This window comes from Parus major, chromosome 1 (genome assembly GCF_001522545.3).
Source record: "Parus major isolate Abel chromosome 1, Parus_major1.1, whole genome shotgun sequence".
Classification (NCBI taxonomy): domain Eukaryota; kingdom Metazoa; phylum Chordata; class Aves; order Passeriformes; family Paridae; genus Parus; species Parus major.
Window position 1 is genome coordinate 61,528,295 of NC_031768.1, and position 20,215 is coordinate 61,548,509.

Here is a 20,215-nt window from a genome sequence, read left to right on the forward strand (position 1 = left end):
TATATGAACACTGCTGAAATGCAAGAAAAATAGGAACTTAGTAAGCTAATAACAGAGAGCTTTAAGGCAAATTAACAAAAACACTTCATAAAATGTCTCATTCAGTTTGGTCCATTGCTGCAGAAGGTCATTAAGCCAAACACTGTAGTAAAATAATTTTGATCCATAGCAGCTGAAAGGACAAACATTAAGCAAAGGATAATCACAAATTAGCATTCAGGACACCAGCTGAACATTGCAGGTGTTGAGGGAAGATAGTTCCTCTCTGCACAAGTGCCTGGAAAAGCACTTTTCTTCCCCTTTCCTCTGTGATGTTGGACACTACGTGCTTGGGCGGCAGGCAGGGGACACCTCAGGTGCACACAGTCCTGCTCTGCTCAGCCTCTACCCTTTGACTTTCACTGTGATAGTGGCTGTATAAGGAAGAGGCTACCCTTCCTACCCTTCACTTCACGCAGCAGGAGCCCAGACTGGGCCAGCCCACCCCCATGATTTGAGTTGTGTGTTACAGGAATTCCTACTGCAGAAACCACACAAAACAATTGAGAAGAAGCTTCACAAGAAGCAGTGCAAGCGCATCAGTGAGGTGGCTTTGATGCCCAGTATCTCCACAAAGCACACCTCTGCCGTCCCAGCTGATCACCATAATTGACAGAACCCACAGTCATGGACTACATGAACTCAAAGGACATTTTGTGGATGTTTATAGATGTTTTGCAAGATGGTCCATCGACTAACAGAACATCTGTACATTATATGAAATTATGGGAAGAAAGGTGGTGGTTAGTGAAGTTGCATAGAATAGTGTGAGGCCTGGCCGTGGTGTAAATAGCATGGAATACGGGGTAGAATATGTGCTGGGTGTGGCTGGGGTAGAGTTAAATTTCTTCACAGTGGCTGGTATGGGGCTACGTTTTGGGTATGTGCTGAAGACAAGGCTGATAATGCCGAGATGTTTTATTTCTAAGCAGGGCTTACAAAAGTAAGCCCTGACGCCAGGCACCAGTACAGGCTAAGGTCAAGGCCCCGATACGGCCGAGCCCAGACACACTGACCGCTCTGACCCCACTGACCCCTTCCCGCCCCCCGCCGACCACGCCCTCCCGGCAGGCCACGCCCCACACCACACAAGCCACGCCCACACACCATGGCCCCGCCCCTCCCTCGGCCGACGCCCCCCCCCTCCCGCACGGGAGCACTCCGCGCAGGCGCACTGCGCACTACAGCCAACTGCCCCCTCGCGGTCCCCCTAGCCCTCCCCAAAGATGGCGGCCGCGCGCTGCCGGTCCAGGCGGCGATCAGTGCTGAGGCGGCGGGGCGGGGGCGGCGGCGGCGGCGGGGGGCAGTGACAGGTGCGGGGTGGGCAGGAAGAGGCGGCGGAGCGGCGGCGGCCGGAGCGCAGGTACCTCGAGTGGGCGGGCAAAAGGGTGGGGGAAGCGCCGCCCCTGCCCGAGCTGCGCCATCGGGAACTCCCCCTGGCGCTCCCCGCCTCGGCGCCGCTGCCCGCTGGCGGCGGAGCGCGGACCGTTAGCCGGGAGAGCCGCGGGGCCATGGCGGTGAGTAGGCACTGATGGCGAACCGCCGCCTTCCCCTCCGCGGGGCGGCGAGAGGGATGCGAGGGGACGGGGGCGGCGCCGCTGCCTGCCCCCGGTGCCTGAGGAGCGGCGCTCCCCGCCGGGGAGGACCGGGAGCCGGCGCCTCCGACGGAGCCGCGCGAAAGAAACTTTCTGTCTGCTTCCCCTCCGTCGCTCGGAGGTGCCTCTGCCGGCCGGGGCGCGGGGATCCGCCCGCTGTCAGCCTCTGCCGGGCTGCGGCGCGGCGGCCGCGGGAGGAGGCGGTGGTTGAGCCGGAGAAAGAAGCAGATGCGGAGCGCGACCAGAACAGCTGAGCCGGCTCTGACAGGCGGGGAGGAGAAGGCAGTGGTGGTGTTCGACACCTCTTTCTCGTTGTTGTTGTTGTTGTTGTTATCGTTGTTGCTCTCCGCGAAGCCGTAAAGGTTCCCTCATAACGCCCAGCTAAGGGGATTGAGCTTCTCTATGTAGGTAAAACAGTCTTCCCGAAACACACGGTAATCATCTTGCCGACTCCTAGCAGAGGCATGATTCTTTCAGCCAGATGTACTCCCGATTCCCCCCTCCCTGAGTATCGCCCAACCTAAACAGAAACTTTTCATTGCTTCCAGGCAACTTAGAAAGTGAAACCAACTAAAAGCAAAAATGAAACTTTTCAGCTCATTTTTATTGTTGCGAAGTAAAGAAAATAAGCAGCAGAAACAAGAGAAAATACATTTGGTAGGAGAAATGTTATAAATGGCACCTGAAGATGTGTTAGTCATTTGTTTAACCTTGCCAAAGGCAGTTTATTAGCCACCTTGCATGTCAAGCGTTATTCTAGAATATTTTGCGTTATGAAGTAATTTCTGTGAAATGTTCCTTGCTTTTAGAATTTAAGTCTGCATTTGATCAAATGCATACCTGATTAGAAATGCCTTAAATTTTTAAGGAGATTTAAAATCTCTAAATTTTTTGCTGCTGAGTATTTGGCAGCTTCTGTCTTAGAAGCTGTAGTACCCAGTCCTGCTAGGCTTTCTGCATAAAAGAAGCTATTTTGTTGTTATGGCAATGGGAAACTTTCTGCTTTAGACAGTGTAGAAATTTTACTGATGTGAATCTGCATCCGTAGATGTGTTTATTTTCTGTGTTGTGAAATAGTATGAGTCACAGCAAATCAGTGGTCCTTAAAATTCAGAGAGGATGATCAGTTACAATTTTTTTTGCCTCTTTTTTGTTTTTTAAAGAAATGGTATCAAATAATTATGAAATTCATTCACATGATGATTGGGGAAGTAGCAAGGTGTCAGGTAGGGAGAAAGCTGTACACACATGTGAAAGTCAGAAGTAGTTGTGTATCTCCAGCACTCAATGTTGGCAAATTGGATAGAGTTCTTGACAGCTGGTGTTTCTACTAAGCATGAGGGAGTAGGAAGGGTTCTGGTCAATTTTGAAAGCATGGCATCTAGTCTAGATTCACTTTGTGTATACAAGTCATCTTGAATCTGCAAGTTGTTTGTGCAAACTACACCAGAATGATTTTTCTGGTGACTCTGGGGGAGGAAACTGATGTGCTGTATCAGTTCCAATTTTCACATCTGATTTTTAGCAGATGAAGCCCTGATTAAGAGAGAGATCCTTGTCCTCAGAAAGGCCAGGACTCAGTGATCTGTTGCTTAGATCACTTGGTCAGGGGGTGAGCAATCGGCTTTGAGCAAAGTCACAGGCTGACTACTGTAGATGATAATATTAAAACAGAATTAGGTGAGTGTCTCAGGTGATTCTTTCAGGTCAAATAGAGCTCTTCTGAGGCTTTTTGCTGTAGGACAAGCTCAAGATGTATGAGTTACATTAAAACATTAAAGTTACCTGATTTCAGTTCATTAATGGCATTTCTACCTTTTTCAAGTTGGAATTTCTACTAGTTTGTGAACTTAAAACTCAAAAGCTTTAGATTTTTATGGGCAGTGATGTAATGGAGCTGCAGAAACTTGAATTATGATTTGGACTAAAAACTCATTTGCTTTGGGCTGTGAGTTCGGTGGATGTTGGGATACTTTTCTTTGTTAACCTTTGCCTTGTGGCCATTTAATTTTACTTGAATTTGGACCTCCATCGGCTAACTCAGTGTTATGCTGATGATAATTTTGTCTGAAGATCTCAAAGAGATCCTTTAGAATTGTTATTGCAGCTTTAACTGCTTAACTGAATATGTGTCTGCAGTGTTCTATCTTAGGACTTGACAAAAACTCTTAAAGCCTGACTTTAGGAAAGGTTCAATTTTTCATCCTTGTCAGTACTTTCCTATAGATGGTTTTAACATCTAAATGCTTTTAGATGATGCCACAATTTCCCTTGCTGGTGGGTCGCTTCTGCAATAGTGTATGCTGTTGTACATGTGTTGGTCTCTAGAAATACTGAACTCTGGGAAGGTGTTAATGTGCTGGTGTTCTGATTGTCTATTGATGCTTCTGTCAGTAGCAAATCCTATAACCCAGCCCCATCCTACTTTTTGGGTTGAAATGGCAAACATGTGGTCTTGTTCATTCTCAGACAGACAGGTATCAGAGAAGACAGTTTTTGTGAGGATGCAGGCCTACTTCCTAGACAGTGTTGTCAGAATCCACTGATGTTCCTTGTCAGTGCCTTCTGGAACCTCAGGAATTTGTACCTTCCTCTAGCAACTTTGTATCTTTTTTGACCTCCATTGTCTAATTGTTGTGGGATTTCTAGTTCAATTTCTGCAAAAATGTCTACAGATAATGTCATGTTCCATCAGTGCATTTCTGTTATCTAGAATATGAATTGGATTATCTCTGTTATAGGTGTCAATAACACTTCTTTATTTTATCATTGATTTCTTTAAGACTGTTGGCTTGGGGAAATTCCCAGGCAATTTGTAGTAAATTTCTACTTCACTGCAATTTAGAGTGCATGAGTTGAATTGAGAGCTGATGTTTTTCCTGTAGGACCAGATCTCAGTAAAAATGGATTTGACTTGGACTGTCAAGTCTTTAGTTTAACTAAAAGATACTGTCTGTATCTCAGGAAAGCAATAATAGTTTGGAATGAGTACACTGCAGCTTTTTCTGTTCAGCAAACATGAGCAATGTTTATTTTGCTCATGGGGCCAGTGTTTCCTGAGCTACAGAAATGACTGGTTTTTTGCTTGTTCTTCACCATATACAGTAAACTTTGAGCTTCCATAATGCTGATGTTCACCTGATGTCAATAGAAAAACACTATCAGCCTTTTCCTTAATCTTGGCTATTCATGAAGTGTAATGGTTGTGTTTAAGTCCAGTAGTATTTCAGATTGTCATCCTCAGGTCTGTATTTTGTAGGGCTGATGAGGTAGAAGGATGTTTAGGAAATGTCTGTAACACTTAATACTATTGCATGTTTCTTACAGATTGTCATCTTTAATTGTTCCAATTAATTTACATTTGGTTTCAGATGGAACAAATATTTGGAAGTAACTTTCTTTGCCCCCCAGGAATCTGGTCCTATTCCAGCTGCTGACACACTCTTGAGCCTGTAACCACTGAAAATCTGCAGACTTTTTGCTAACTTGTCATAGATGACTATGATGAAATGTAAATTAAAATAGCATTTCCAATGCTCTTTTGTCAATAATGAAATAGAATTTTTAGGTGTTCCTTTCATGGTGGACTCTTGATGTACTCACTTTTTAGGTTATGCACCTTTTCTTGGTTGTATTGATAATCTGTTTTGGTTACAACACATGCTGCAGAAACTGTTGGTCTTCACTTTGATGGCACAGTTGTGTAGAGGACTGTTTTATTACTCTTCTTGGATGTATTGATTTTGAAAACTTTTGTATTCAGAATTGCAGTATCTCAGGAATGGAATATCCTTTTATTTTCTAAATATTTATTTATTAAAACTTTAGCACCATGCTCATCAGTGATGTCTTCACAGCGCATTTCAAGCTGAGTTAGACTGGACATACTTAGCCCTCTTTGTTCATGGCTTCAGTAAATTTTCACTGTTTATGTCAGGCAAGCACATTTGTTTACCTCAGTCTCACCAGACCTACCAATATATCTACCAGTTCTTTTAACAGAATTAATATTTTTGTCTCCCTTTAAGTTTTTATTTTTTTCAGGATATGTGGACCTTCTGGTCATGCTGTTCTGTAGTCAGAACATCACTTAGGTTAACATTGGTATCCTCTCTTTCATTTTAGTACGTTGAGCATCAAACACCACCCAACAGAAACTCACTGAAGTTAAACAGGAGCATTGAACACACCTATGGTGTACCTCCCCACAATATTGCTGCCAGAGTTGTTCCAAAGCATTTAGGACAGATGAAAAGATAACTCTGCAAAATTCTGCATTTATAGAGAGTAGAAAATATTGTATCTTATTATATATTTAATTACTTGGGACATAAGTTGTCAAAAATTAAATTCTCTACAAGTTTGCAATCTCAGCTTGACCTGTAGAAGTAATTTTTATTAGCCATTAATAAGAGGAGAACAGCACTTTCTAAGATGTAATAAATGTCTTCAACAAGGTCCAAAAGGATTTATCCTGTGACAGGTATGGATAGGTAGTAACTTTATTCTGTAACTGGAAGTGAAAAGGAATATGCTGGGCACAAATGTTAACTTTGCCTTCTGCATAACCGTTCTTTTTGAATCTGCTTTGGTTTTTTTTTTTTTGTTTTGTTTTTTGGTAGAATTTTAATCTGTGAAGTTCAGTTCTTGTTTGCTTTTGATTTTGAACAACTTGAAGTGAAAATGAATGTGGCAAACCTTGAGCTTTACTGTTACTGGCAGTAAAAAGTAAAAAAACTTTGTAGTTCACAAGTGTTAATACTCCCTTGTAAATGGGGCTGAGTTTCCCCAGTGTATAGACCAAATATTAGTGGTATAGAGGATCCTACAAGTGTGGGCTGCTGCCCAGCTGTTGTCTCATTTCCCCTCACTAACATAGCGTACTCCATACCAGATCTTACTCCTTTGATTATAAAATAAATTTTTCTTCTCTAACTTGCAGTTTTTAAACTGCAAGGTTTTGGTTTTTGTTGTTTGTTGTCCTTTTAACTGGAAGAACTGTATCTACTAGATAACTTCACAGAGGGAAATGGATACAACAGAATAGCAAGTGGAGTAATTTTACTCTGTGGCAGAAGAACACATTTTAGGTAAGGATAGCAAATCAAGTAGTAATGATCTGCAACAAGTGTGCAGGTAGCTGAAAACTAATCTGTAAGCAGAAACTGAATGGATAAGAAGGTTCAGCACAAACTTTTGTGACTTGCAATGTCTTGGCAATGAGAGAGAGCTGTGACTATAACTATGCAGTAGTATTTCACAATACATATTGATGGACTGTTAGGGGACTTTCTGAATAAATGTCATAAAACACAGGACTTACTATGCCTTTTCAAATCCTGTAGAGTCTATTAAAAATTTTAATGGGGAGGATGACACTATAAGACACGTATTACCCATTTAGTCTAGTATGAAAGTGGATTGAAGATGTTGAAATGAAGTACTAAGAAGTTAGGACTAAAAGAAGCTGTGGAAGTCAGCAGTTACTGTTGGCAATGATTAGTCTTAGATGCAGCTGAAATGTCTTTTGTTTTAATTTGCTCAGGCTTGCTAATAACTTGACTGCCCCCATTTAAAAATATTAGTTTATATGCACATTCCACTCAGTGTTGGCATTTCAATGGTGAGGATAAGTTACCATAAATCAAGTAATAGATCTTAAAAGTACCCCAGTGCATTTAAGTATGTACATCATGGCAACATAGCTCAAAACAAATCAGTTTCTGATTTTGTGACTCTTGTTGTTAACAAATTGATAACTGTTCAGTGTTGCAACTTCATATGTAAAAGAGGAAGCTAAGAGCAACTTTGTCCTCCTGACTTGATTGGACAATCAAACTAGTTGGTCCCATGGTGTTTTGATTAACTAAAACTTTTCTAGGAGGTTGGTGTGGAACTTGGGAGAAGGGATTGCTAATATCATCTGAGAAGCCTGCTCTTGTTTTGCTCATCTTCCCCTTCAGTAGTTGCAGACACTCCTCCACTGGAGAACTCTTGAATGAATAGCACATTCAGACATTCATGAGTTGCATTCAGGTTGAGATGCTGATTGACTGTTCTGCTTGTTTTTGGTTTCAGGTTTTTTTCTATGGGGTACAAGTAACTGCTTCAGTGCCACTGTGACTGAGTTTAATATTAGGAAAGTGAAGCACCTAGCAGGGTGCCTCTTGACCTTTTTTACTATCATGCTCTGTAGCTTCATGAATGTGATGCATTTACACTGGCAGAAACAGTTCCTCTTGACGTAGTTCCTCTGTTTATTCCTACATTTAGTATTCATTTGTGTATTTGCACATTTTTGTGTAGAGTCAATCAGGAAACTTCTGTGTTAAAACAGACCAATTCTTATATGATTAATTTTAAACTGCCTCTGACCTACAGTTTAATTCACTTTGTTGACAGTTGCTTGCAGTGGTGCAAGTGGGATCTGCTAGAACGATTTAGCTGAACTGACTTAGAGGAAGTTTAAATTCTTGATAATAGAATGCCCTTCAAATGTGTTTGTTAGGCCTCAAAAGACCTTCTTTTTTGGTGAATTTTTACTCTTGGGAAGTAGTTTTCAAACGCCTGTCTTGATTTGTCTTATTCCTTATGGAAGCAGAGATCTACAGCTTTTCCAAAAGAATCAGTGGAGAGAAATTTTAAAGTCTTTTAGACTTGTGGCCTCATTGATCCTACATCACCTTACATTTGGATAGTGCAGTTTTCATTTTTCAGAATGAGCAGGAAAAAGCCGTTTCATAAGAGTTCTTTAAAAGCTGCTCATTCTGCTTGAGTCATGCACTCTTTGTAGCTCCAATACCAGCAGCTGTATCTGCAATAAATTTATCTCACTGTCCAGTTGCAGGCATTAATAAAAATATATCCATATTTTTAGTTTGCCTTCAAGGTATCGTATGAAAAATTATTTTGGAAATTTCTCATTGCTACTCACAGCCTCTGAGAAAAGGGAGTCAATGACAAATGAGGAAGTAGCTTGATTCTTGGCATTGAATTTGCTTGTTTTCTCAGAAACTAAGCATGTTATTAAACAGAAATGAAGTCAATAGTAACAGTTAAGTGGGAAAGGCCAAGTTGGTTTTGAAGCCATGTGATTTTCAGAAAACAAAGTGAAGGAAATCCAGTCCTGGCAGAAGCTTAGAAGAATCTAATTTTGCTGATATAAAAGTAAAACCATGAGGGTTTAAGGAAATTCTTGAGATTTACAAGAGTGTAAAACAAAACATAGTTTAGATCACTGTAGCATAAATAAAGTGGAATTACATTGCAGATCTTTTACAAGTGTTGCAAAAAATACAATGTGCAGTTCATTGTACTCATTTCTTTTTGGGGATGATTCCCATGAGTATCTAAATGTAAAAGGTTCTCCAAAACAAAGGAGGTCACAGTATTGCACCCTGTGTGTGCATCAGTGCATTGGATTAATGTACTTGCTAAAGACTAGGTAGAGGTTTGCACCTAGCTGCTGACACTTTGCTCTTTGATTGTAAAATACACACTGTCAAATTAGTTCCAAATAAAATTAGCAGATTAATTCCAATTTCTGTTAGGTTTGCACTTAGCCCTTGCTAAAAGCTTAGACTTCTTTGAAGCTATAAGAGGGACAGGCAAATAGGGGGGGAAGTACTGAATTATTTATAGGCAACAGCTCCAAGTTGCATGTACTTCATCCAGATAAGGATTATAAAATTTTTTTTAATAATACAGTAATAACAACATTTAAAACCAGAATGTGGTGTTTTGAAGTAGTTTCTATTGTACTGGTCTTGCTGTGTACAGTCAAGCGTTCAGCACTTCTGCTGGGCAAGCTGAGCTAGTAAGTGTCCATGAACATATTGTGCCTTTATGGATGAGTGGTTTATAACTGTCTAGTTTTTCCTCTATGTAGTCTTCACCTTCAAAAGTTTAGTTTCCTGCATCAGCTACTATTAAAAACTTAGCCTCTTTGGCTCAGATTCAAAAACTGTTGGCTCATAAATACAAATGCATTAAACTTGAACAGCTGGGGTATTTTCAATTATCTACTACGCATTCTTATATAGGTTATAGTACCCATGGCATGAATGCATGAACTGCATTTGAAACTGCTCCTAAATCATTGCTGTTTACAGTCTGGAGTATGAAGGTAACCTGAAATAAGTATTAATTTACTATAGCACACTAAACCCTACAATGCTAAGGTTTGCTGTTGTGGGATTGGCAGTTCTTGCTCCAAGTAGATCAGGAGGTGACTCTTGGGCACGAGTCAGATCCGGTAACTGTTTGGCTGTTGACATGCAACTTGCACTTGCTCAGCAGTCAGTGCTTCCTTCATAAGAGTACTGCATTAATTTTACACTTTTTAATGTTCACCTTCCAGTGGTAACATAGTATGAGCAGAGTTGTGGATCATGTTTCTCAGACTTGGAGAATTATGTTGAATGAGTGTCTGTGACAACACTTGAAGTATTTCCATATTGATGGTAGATGTTGTCGATTTTTTATTTTTTTTTAATAGGAACATCCAGTGCTTATTAAAACCTCTAGTGTATCTTCACTCTTAAGTGACTGTCAGACTTTGTTGATTTACTTTATGAAATGATACTATTTTTATAATTTTCCTGTATTGCCTATCTGAGACTTTAGTATTATGACCAGCACTGAAGGGAATAGCCATTTCATTTTCACTGTACTTAAAAGGAGATTGACAAATTAGTGAAAGAGAAATGTTCCCCAGAACACCCTTCTTCCAACAAAAAATAGTCCTTATCTGTTCTGTTGGAAAGTATTTTATCAAATGTCCCAGGAAAACATTTCTAAAACGGGAAAAGTACTTTATGAGGAACAAAGTGTATGTTTTAAATAAATAACATATTAATAGAAAAAATTAGTTCAGAACTGAAAAAGGAAAGCAAGTGTACTGTAATTGCCACATCTGAAACTCTTTGACTGGAAAATGTGGTAAATGTACAGGGAGGGAGAGAAATTAAAATCCTTCTGCTCAGTTCTGATTCTTAAAAACAAATACAAAACTCTTCAGCATGCTTCATAACTTTAATAGCTCAGCTACACCTTATGGATCTCTGGGTAATTATATTCTAATACATTTCTACACCAGCTGCATCACTCTATCTGAGCTTTTTCCAGTAGTGCATTAAGTGATATTACTAACATCTGTTGTATATTCTTTGTTCTTTCCTCTTCACCCTAGGGCTGCATTTGAATAGTCTAGAATTTTTGCTCATTTTAGCATATTTGTACATCTTGGGCACTTCTGTTTGTCCACTCTTTTCTCATAAATTCTTAGAAAATTATTACAAGTCTGAAGTTGTCAGGCAAGGAAGTACATTTTGAGGGCTGTAGAAAATAAAAAAGAATACATTTATCTCACAGTACACACTAAAGAACAGACATTGGTGAGTATTTACTTATAAATGTCTCAATCACAGGTAAAGTTTAAATAGTAGCTTACATCTTTTTGAAGAGTCAGATGTGAGGCTCTAATCTATATAAAATAGGGCTTTTTTGCTTCATCTGTTTGAAAGGTATTTGTTTTTCAGGTGTATCTGCTGTCTCCATATTGGAGAAGGCAGAACAGAAGCATTTAATACATTACTATTGGGTGATGGTTTTACGGTCTTTTAGGTTCTGTAAATTCATTTCTTGGTCTTTGCCAAAACTCGAGTGTTGTCTCCTGTTCAGAGAAGCTTTTATTTCTTGCTGGAAGTTTTCTGGGCTGGAGGATGGGCCTTGCCTGTGGCTCCTGGGGAAGTGTAGCTGCATGAAGACCCAGGTGAAGGAGGAATGCACACCTACTCTGCAGTGCTGAACCTACTGGGAAAACATACTTTATGGCAACCTGGAATTGGCAGCTGTAATATGGTACTGCTTGAAGCATGTATGAAACTGCAGTACTTACAAAGAAATAATGAAAAAGCCCATAGGTTTGTTACTTCTTGTGTAAGAGCAATATGCAGTTTGGAAACATTTAGTATTGATTTCATTAAACAAGTTTCTTACACTGCACACTTCTGTGTTAGGTTCTTTTGTCTTATCCCCGCTTAAACTTCTGTCCTTGTGTGGTGTAGAATTCACGTCTCTTCTGAACAGCTTGCTGGAATAATAAAAGTTTGTGTATGTTGTTCACTAGATTTGACAGAATTAGGATGTGAAAGAGTATTAAGTTGCTGTAAGCATTGTGATGATACATAGGTAGAGGAGCAGTACTCTGTAAATCATAAAAACTGAGGAAAAAAACAGCAATGCAAGTTTCTCCTTCAGTGAGCTTCAGCAATACCACTGTGGAGTACGGCCTTATAAGTCCTCTAGTTGTAAATGAATCAAATAATTATATTTTGTATCAAATTTGATAACTAGAAGCAGTGAATCTCTAGGAAAAGAGTGGTCCATATGTTTTTCTTGTACACAGCACTAGCTGTGTTACTAGCTTTCACTACATTTATCATAGTAGTGCCTACATCCCACCTGAACTGGAAAGCCTGTTTGTGTAGGATGTTCATGTGAAAGTGTAACTTTTTAATTTGTAACTACCCTCTAATGCAGCCTTCCTATTTTAGGAGAAAGGCCAGATTATAAAGCAGTTCTGTTATGGGCAGAGTTATTGGTATGTCTTCCAAAGTTTGAGCCTTAGATGTCCAAGTTTGAGTTTTGATTAGCATTGTCACTGTTGCTTTGAAATTTGAATTGAGAATCTGACAGCTTTTAAGAGCTTGGAGGCAAGCAGTCATCTTCTCTCTGGTTTCTGATCTACTGTAAACTATTCAACTTTGGCATTATGTGTTGTATTTTGTTTGACTAATGTTCTGGAATTCATAGGAGAATTCTGCTTCACAGAGTCTTTGGAGATTGCCTTCTTCAGCCCTTTGGTAGGACCTTGCATGGTCAGGTTTTGATTTTCAACAGCACTGGTCTCCAAATTTTTTGGTCATGTACCCCATAAGTAAAGAATGTTTTAAGCATGCACTTCCCATATATGTAATATTTTTAATGATATGCATATGCTGTTCTATTGATATATGTATACTATAAAGCATATATAAAAAAAAAAAAAAGGAAAGCAAGATGGAGATAAAAACCAGTATTTAAATTCTTTTCAGTGAAAAAAATATTTTCTTCTCACATGCCAAGAGTTTGACTTGTGCTGGAGCCTGTGTTTACCCCTTTTGGAGACTACAGGATTAAGAATTTTGCAGCCTCTCGGGGCAAGGTATGTCAGTGCTACACCACTCTCATTGTCAAGATACCCTTGTTTTTATCTTTGTGGGCAGACAGAATTTCCAGTGGTGCAATGCATGCCCATCACAGAATCATAGCATATGCTGAGTTGGAAGAGACTTGTCATGGTCATAGATCCCAACTCCTGGCACTGCTCAGGACACCCCAGGAGTCACACTTTGTGTCTGAGAGCATTGTCCAAACTCTTGTGCTTTTGCAACACACCTTCAGGAAGAGTTTGATTTAAAGCTCTCAACCAGCATCATTCAGGTAGCATGTGACCCCTGGCTACTCTAGTGCTCTTAGCTTCTCCTTGTCTTCCATGGGCCTAAGCCTAGGAAGTCTTTGTGGCATCTCTCTTACACTGGGAGGAGGAGGAGGTGTCTGAGAAAACTGAACACAGTATTCCAGATTCCAGCTTATTACCACTGAATAGCAGGGGATAATCGCCTCCCTCAGCCCATTGGCTGTACTTCTCTGATAATACAGCCTCATATGCCTTCATTGCTACAGGACACGTGCTGCTGACTCATGTTGTTTTACCTTGGTGATCCAGCTGATATAATGCTGATGTGTTTTTCAGAGACTACCCTTAAGATCAGCTGCTAGTCTCTTGGAGATGGAAATGCTGATCCTTTGCATGTGCAGAGGAAATGCACTGAATGCACTGCCCAGTGATCTCAGCCTTGCAACACCCTTAACCCTTAGTGAACAACTGACACCGTAAAAAGCAGTGTTGTGTTGTGCTTTACAACTTGAGGGTAATGCCACAGGAACAGTTAAGGACCAAATCTGAAGGCATTTAAGGATTGAGTTAAATTGTCATTACAGCTCAGGAAGGCAAACTTGCTTATGGAACTATGGAGTGGAACACAGTTCTTGAGCTTTAACATCATTTAGCCTTTTGCCTTGTTAGTGTAATTCATTCCTTAAAGGTTCCTCAGGCATAAGCCCTGGAGTCTAAACAAATCACATCCAGTAAATTTAGATACCCTCACTCTGTTTCAGCTTTGATAGGCTTCAGAAAAGTCTTTCAAGTTATTTTCAAATTCATATGATAATAGGGAAAATTAATAGCAGTTCAGGTGGGCATAGTGGGCAATAGGTAGGTTACAATGCAAGTCTCGTACAAAGCATTAACCTACACAATTTGGCTGTAAAGTCAAGAAACCCTGTTCTTGCACTGTAGAACAGGTTCAGGGCAGATTCAGTGTAGGCTGAGTTTGCTGTCCTGAATTGACTGAATATCTGCTACTAGTTCAGTATATTCAGTAGCAAGACTAGAGATGAAATAGTTGTTCATGCAGCAGTTGTTGCTGTGCATGAAACAGTGTAGATTTCTAAATGACTGCATTTAATGCTCCACCAGTAGCAAATTACTTCTCAGTTGCTTCTGTGCTTAGCAACTGAGAATTATCTATTCATCTAATGTGTCCTCTTCCTTGTCTGGTCCCTTTTAATATGTCCATAAGAATAGTGCAGTGAGTAGGCCTTAAATAAATCCTTTTGTTCATCCCACATGCTATTTTACCCCTTCTGAAGGCTGCTGCATCAAAGTTTTCAATGATGCAGAAAACATGATAATAGGCTAGTGAATTGTTTGTAGTGGTTCTGCAGGCTGAACCTTACCTGTTGTCCAAATGCAAGTTGTTTTTCTTATACCCATTTCAATACCTCATTAAGTCCTGAATATATCCAGAAACTAGATGGAATTGGAGGACAGTTACATCATCCAGAGAAGCTTTATGAGGATTAAGGATGAAATTATGGTATGCACATACTTTGCTTTCAGTATTTTCAATATGGAACAATGTTCAAGAAGTTGTTTTAACACTTGGAACAGTTAGCAGCAGTTTTAAGTCAGAAATTGGAGGCAAAGCTTGGGAAGTTATTCCAGCAGAGATGGTAGGCATTTGCAGCCAGAGGCAGGAGAAACATCCTCCATCCTTGTTGCTAAGGGAGATAGACCTGTTGATATAACTGATAAAGCCTTTTGGCAAGCCTGTGTTTGACTGTCCATTTTATTATTCTGTCCTTGTCAGAATCAGCCCTTCATGGGACTGAGTTCATTATTTTTAGTTTTAGAAATAGGAGCTTTACCTTTATGCATTAATACTATTTGTTCTAACTTTTTAAGCTATTCATGCCATTTTAGTTGACTGAAATGACTCAGTCTCTTATCACTGTCATGGCTTGTCATTTCCAGACTTCCTTTTGACTTCCTTTTTTTCATTTTTTCTGAGGCAAGTTAAAAACATGTTCTGTAATGAGAAGCCAAGAACTCATACCTTCCCTTCCTATTGGAAACTTACATGGCTCAACAACTCTTTATTTACTGTTAATATTTAAGGACTGTCCATTCAGTTTTAATCAATCTGTTCTGTTTTTCTGGTCAAGAGAAATGTTCTCTAATGCCAAGTAAGATTTTAAGCTTCTTTTTCCAGTCCACTTATTACTACCTTTTTCAGCAATATCAATCACCAGAAGGTTTGTATGAAGCTAATTGGACAAGGTTTTTTCAATCTTAATTGTGTTTTAGTTCTTCACAAATAACTTTGCAGTATTGGCCTCAGATTATTGTTTGCTAGCAGAACTAGGTTGTCCCTTTTACAACACAGTATTGAATGCAAAACTTGTAGTTTTCTTCCAGACCTCTGAGACTTTCTTAGGACCCAAGTTATTTTCAAGTCTTTCAAAGGTCTAGATAAATATCTTCAAGAGGTCTTGAATGCAAGCTACTGGGATCTGCTAATCTAAAGGCTCTGTGCACATTTGTGAGCCTTGCATTGAATGTGATATAATTTATTTCCAAGATATGTTTATTGTGTACTGCTTGTCTTGATGCCAACCTTTTGTACATTTTAGCTGACTTTTCTTTCCACACACTCTCTCTTTTCAAATTGGTATCTTTCTTTGTCCTCATAGCAAAAAAAAAAAAAAAAAGCACCTCCAATGGTAACATACCACATCTACCACATCTTACTGTGTGACCATATTACGTGCACTGACTTGTATGGATTGCTGCCTCCCAACTACTGATGGGGAAAAGGCTTTTGATGAACGTGTAGTATAGACCCACACTGGTGTGGAGTTTAAACCTTTAGTCTTCAGGACTAGTTCAGTGACATTGCAGAGAAATCTAATATTGTATTGTCAAGAAAACATTTATTTTTTTTCCTAGATTGATTACACAGTCTGACAGGTAGCACTTTTATTATTGTTGTAGAGGGTGTCAGGAATAACATTCTACATAGTACCTCCTGTCAGGGTTTATCGATGAGCAGTGTGCTCTGTCTCCAGAGTAAATCAAATGCTTGAATCCAAACATGGAATTTAGCTGTGTCCCAGTTAAGGCACTAAAGACTGGGTACCAAAGGTGGACTACCAACTTAAACCCTTGGGTGCATGTGGGAACCTGATTTTCATACAAATCAAATCATTAAACACCTATGCAAGTGAATGGAAAGCTGCCTGGTGGAAGAGGAGTGGAAGAGAACCTGGGGGTGCTGGTCAGCATCAACTGAACATGAGCCAGCTGTGCCCAGGTAGCCAAGAAGGCCAATGGCATCCTGGCCTGTGTCAGCAATAGTGTGGCCAACAAGAGCAGGAGATTGTCCCCCAGCACTGGTGAGGCCACACTGCAATCCTATGTCCAGTTCTTGGTCCCTCACTACAAGGACTCTGAGGTACTGGAGTGTGTCCAGAGAAGGGCAGTGGAGCTGGGAAGGGTCTGGAGCACAAGTCTGATGACAAGCAGCTGCTTGATGGAGCTGGGGGTGTTTAGCCTGGAGAAAAGGAGGTTCATGGTAGACCTTGTCACTCTACAACTGCCTGAAAGGAGGGTGTAGCCAGGTAGGGGTTAGTCTCTTCTCCTAGGTAACAAGTGATAGGACAAGAGGAAATACCAAGTTGCACCAGGAAAATTTTTAGGTTGGATAGTAGGAAAAAATTCTTCACCAAAAGGGTTGTTAAACATTGGCACAAGCTGTCCAAGGAAATGGTGGAGTCACCCTTCCTGAAGGTATTTAAGAGATATGTAGACATGGTGCTTAGGGACATGATTTAGTGCTGGGTTAATGGTTGGACTTGATAATCTTAAAGGTCTTTCTCAACCTAAATAATTATAGGAATTAATGAACCTGACACCAGATGTTAGACATGTTCAGAGCTACTCCTGTCTTGGAAGGCCTGAACAGGTTGTAATGACATATGTATTTGACTCAGTTTAGGTTATGTTTAATTCTGACTGGTGTTCAATTTGATAGGCATGTTTTGATTTATGCCTAATAAATGGTGATCACACTGAGTGTATCATAAGTTACGAATTCAGTCAAAAGTGTCTGATAAAGGCAATTAGTGCTTTCTGATACAAGAGACCAGTGATTATCATGATGGCTTGGAAATAATGAGCTCCATTTACCTTAAACATGGGGAAATTCAAACCAGCTTAGGTCAGGAGTATGTTGCATTATTGCTTGAGGGGTTGGAATTACTTTTCTCTCTGTGACAATTTAGATAGTAGCACAAAATATTTGGAGCTGTAAGACCAAGAAATGGTGTGACATCAAGCCTGGTTGTAGCTGTTGTTGGAGGAGGGATGCCTTGATTCTAATCTTGCTTTCAGGCTGTGCAGGCATGTGCATTCATGACATTAAACAGTCATTGGATAATATCCTGGGAAGCTTACCATCAAACTTGCTGGCTTGAAAGGTAATCCAAATAACTTTCATCAGCCCTCTGCCCACCTGCAGATGTGGCAGAGACTGACTGTAGACTGAAGGATTTGTTTGTTGACGAGGAAAGCTTTTAAAGTAAGGTAGGAATAAAAAACCCTGTCCTTATTGCTTGAGAAACCAATTAGTCTGGCTAAGCAGGTATAAATAGCTTGGCATAGGCATTGATGAATTCTTAAGTAATCACAGATAGGTTTCAGTGTTTTAACCTAGAGAGATTTTTCTTTCTCCCCAATTTAAATCTTTGCACACTATACTGTGTAAGGAAATGAATCACCTAAATAATGTTAGAATGCATTTTTCTTGAAGTTCCTAGTTTTACAGTAGGACAACCATCAGAATGTGAATAGTTGAGTTGTCCTGTATATGTGTAGCTGTACAAGTGCTGTAGTGCTTTGTTAATGCATGAGCCCTCTTGTACTGAGAGCACTGTAATACAGATTTCAACCCACAGCAGAGCTACAGCATCCACCCTAGAGGGGCAAGCAAGTAAAAGCAGTCCATTGGGTGGGATGAAGTTTTAGACGATGCCTCTGAGTAGAAAGCTGTACCAGCTAGACAAATATCTCTAGAGCTTGTTATTGAAGTTAGTGTCATTAAGCTGACTTTATCACTTCTTCTATTTTATCAGGTATTTTTCCATTTGAAGTTAATGCTCTAACTAGTAAATACCTCTGTTTATGAGTAGACAGTATATTTGAACTAGAAGTTTGGAAGTCTTTGTAGGGAGTTTCAGCAGACAGATGATATCAAGGCAAAACTTGTAAAAGCCTGTAGCACTTCTGGCTGTCAGGCTTTGTAACTCTAAAATTGTATTTACTTTTTTTCATCGGGCTACTGTAAGTACTGGCTAAGAGAGGCAGTTCTGCTTTGGAAATACTGTACAAGCTTCTTCTCAGCCTAATCTTTATGTCTATGTTTGATGTAAAGCACTGTTTTCAGAAGCAAAATGTGATTAACTTGTGGGAATTCTGAATGTGCCATTCACCCCTAGTGAATTCTTTCCATCTGTCTTTCTGTTTTGTGAAGAAATATCAGTTTCTCAATTCTTGTTGATCTAATTATTTTTTCATTTCAAAAGCTAAGTATACTAGGTCGAGCTGGGATTGAGTTAAGACCAGTACAGTAAACCAATGTAATTTACAGATATTTTTTTTAAACAAAATTAAATACAATTTCAAAAGCCGGTTCTTAGACTTGCAGTACTTATTTCCAGCATGGAAAAATGTTAATCTTCAATGTTTTAGGTCTTAATTCTTCCTTCCAGTCTTCATATATCACTAAGATGCAAAATGTCATCATATATGTACTTATGACTTGTTAATATTATTGAAAGGAATGCTGGGCTGAATCCTGCTTTCTGTAACGTTATGTGATACTTCTCAGAGTTAAAGTGTATCACTGCTTTATAGGCCTCTTCCCTCTGTGGCTTTTTTTCTTGTTACTAAGTTTCTTGTAACTTTACAATGTGAGCTAGTGAGAACTTTTTTGTAGTATGGTTATGAGGATTACAATTATGTGTGGGCATTATCTCTTCCTTTCCTCCTCAAGTTTTAGCTGCTGAATAAAGGGACCCTGGTTATCAAAGGGACATGGCTTTATTTCTGTGTCTAATAAATTTTTAAATGATGAAATGTCAGATTGTGAAGAAGATTTTTTTATTATTATTCATTTATTTGTTCCTCACTAGAACATTTCCTAGTAACAAGTTGTTCCTAAAGTAAATATTTATCCCTTATAATAATTGGAAAAGTGGGTTGATTATTAAAAGAGAAAAAGAAGTGGCCCTGTTAGTATATTGTGGTTTTTTACCAGTTTCACATAAACAAGAGCACTATGTATGTAGGTTCTAAAGCAACTGCTTTATTCTGTTCTTTTTACCTCAGTCGGCATTTTTTCAGCGGTGCCAGTCAGATGAAACCTTGGTTTGTTACAAAGTTAAAAGATTCAGGTTTGCTAGCTCCTGGGTAGTGATCTATCTTCTTCTGAGGTTCAGCCGCTAGAGGGGGTGTAAACCACCCTCTCTATATAACTAAGGCTTGTACTAGCTGACAAGAACACACCTTCAGGCTTGTGTGATTGCTGGTTGTTGTGGAAACATACTTTCTTAAAGTGTCTAATTTCATAATCTTCTTTCGTTGTTGTTGTTATTTCTAAAGTGAGGCAGGTTTTAAAATTAATTATTCAGAAATATCTATATAGTTTAACCATCTGAGTAACTTTTCTTTGCAGGTGATCTTGTGAATTAGTGTACCATCAATGATGGCAGAACATCCACCGTTACTGGATACCACTTCAATTATAAGTAGTGAAATCCCTCTTCTGACTTCCCCTATTGTTAGTGGGGATGGAGCACAACAGGTAAGGAAACTTAAGTACATTTTTTTTCCTTCCCACTGACATGTTGACATTGTAGAAGATAGTAATCCTTCATCTGGAATATATTTGTTTAGCTTTAGGCATACACGTGTGTTAGAGATTGAGGTAAAAGCAGAACTGATGCAGAGATGAGATGAGATTTGTAAGAAGTATGAAAACCTGCGTTGTGGAAGAACTTCTTCATGGAAAAATGAGACCAAATAGCTGCCAAGTTGTGTCTTAGTTTGGAAGTTATATATCTATATTACTGCATGA

General features: G+C 39.6%; 1 protein-coding gene across 6 annotated transcripts in view; it reads left to right on the forward strand.

The window, feature by feature from the left end:
• Window positions 1-1,361: 1,361 nt before the first annotated feature.
• Window positions 1,362-20,215, forward strand: part of FNDC3A (fibronectin type III domain containing 3A) — a 113,281-nt gene continuing 94,427 nt past the window's right edge. For 2 of the 6 annotated variants that reach the window (XM_019006633.2, XM_015625703.3), the window contains exon 1: window positions 19,839-19,942. Coding sequence is in view for 4 of the 6 variants with exons in the window: in XM_015625685.3 (XP_015481171.1) it covers window positions 19,841-19,942 (102 nt within the window). In the remaining 2 variants the exon portion in view is untranslated. Of the gene's footprint in view, window positions 1,403-1,448; window positions 1,557-12,730; window positions 12,841-19,813; window positions 19,943-20,215 lie in introns of those variants that run through there. The other 4 variants (XM_033514812.1, XM_015625685.3, XM_015625675.3 and 1 more) reach the window with 4 other exon arrangements.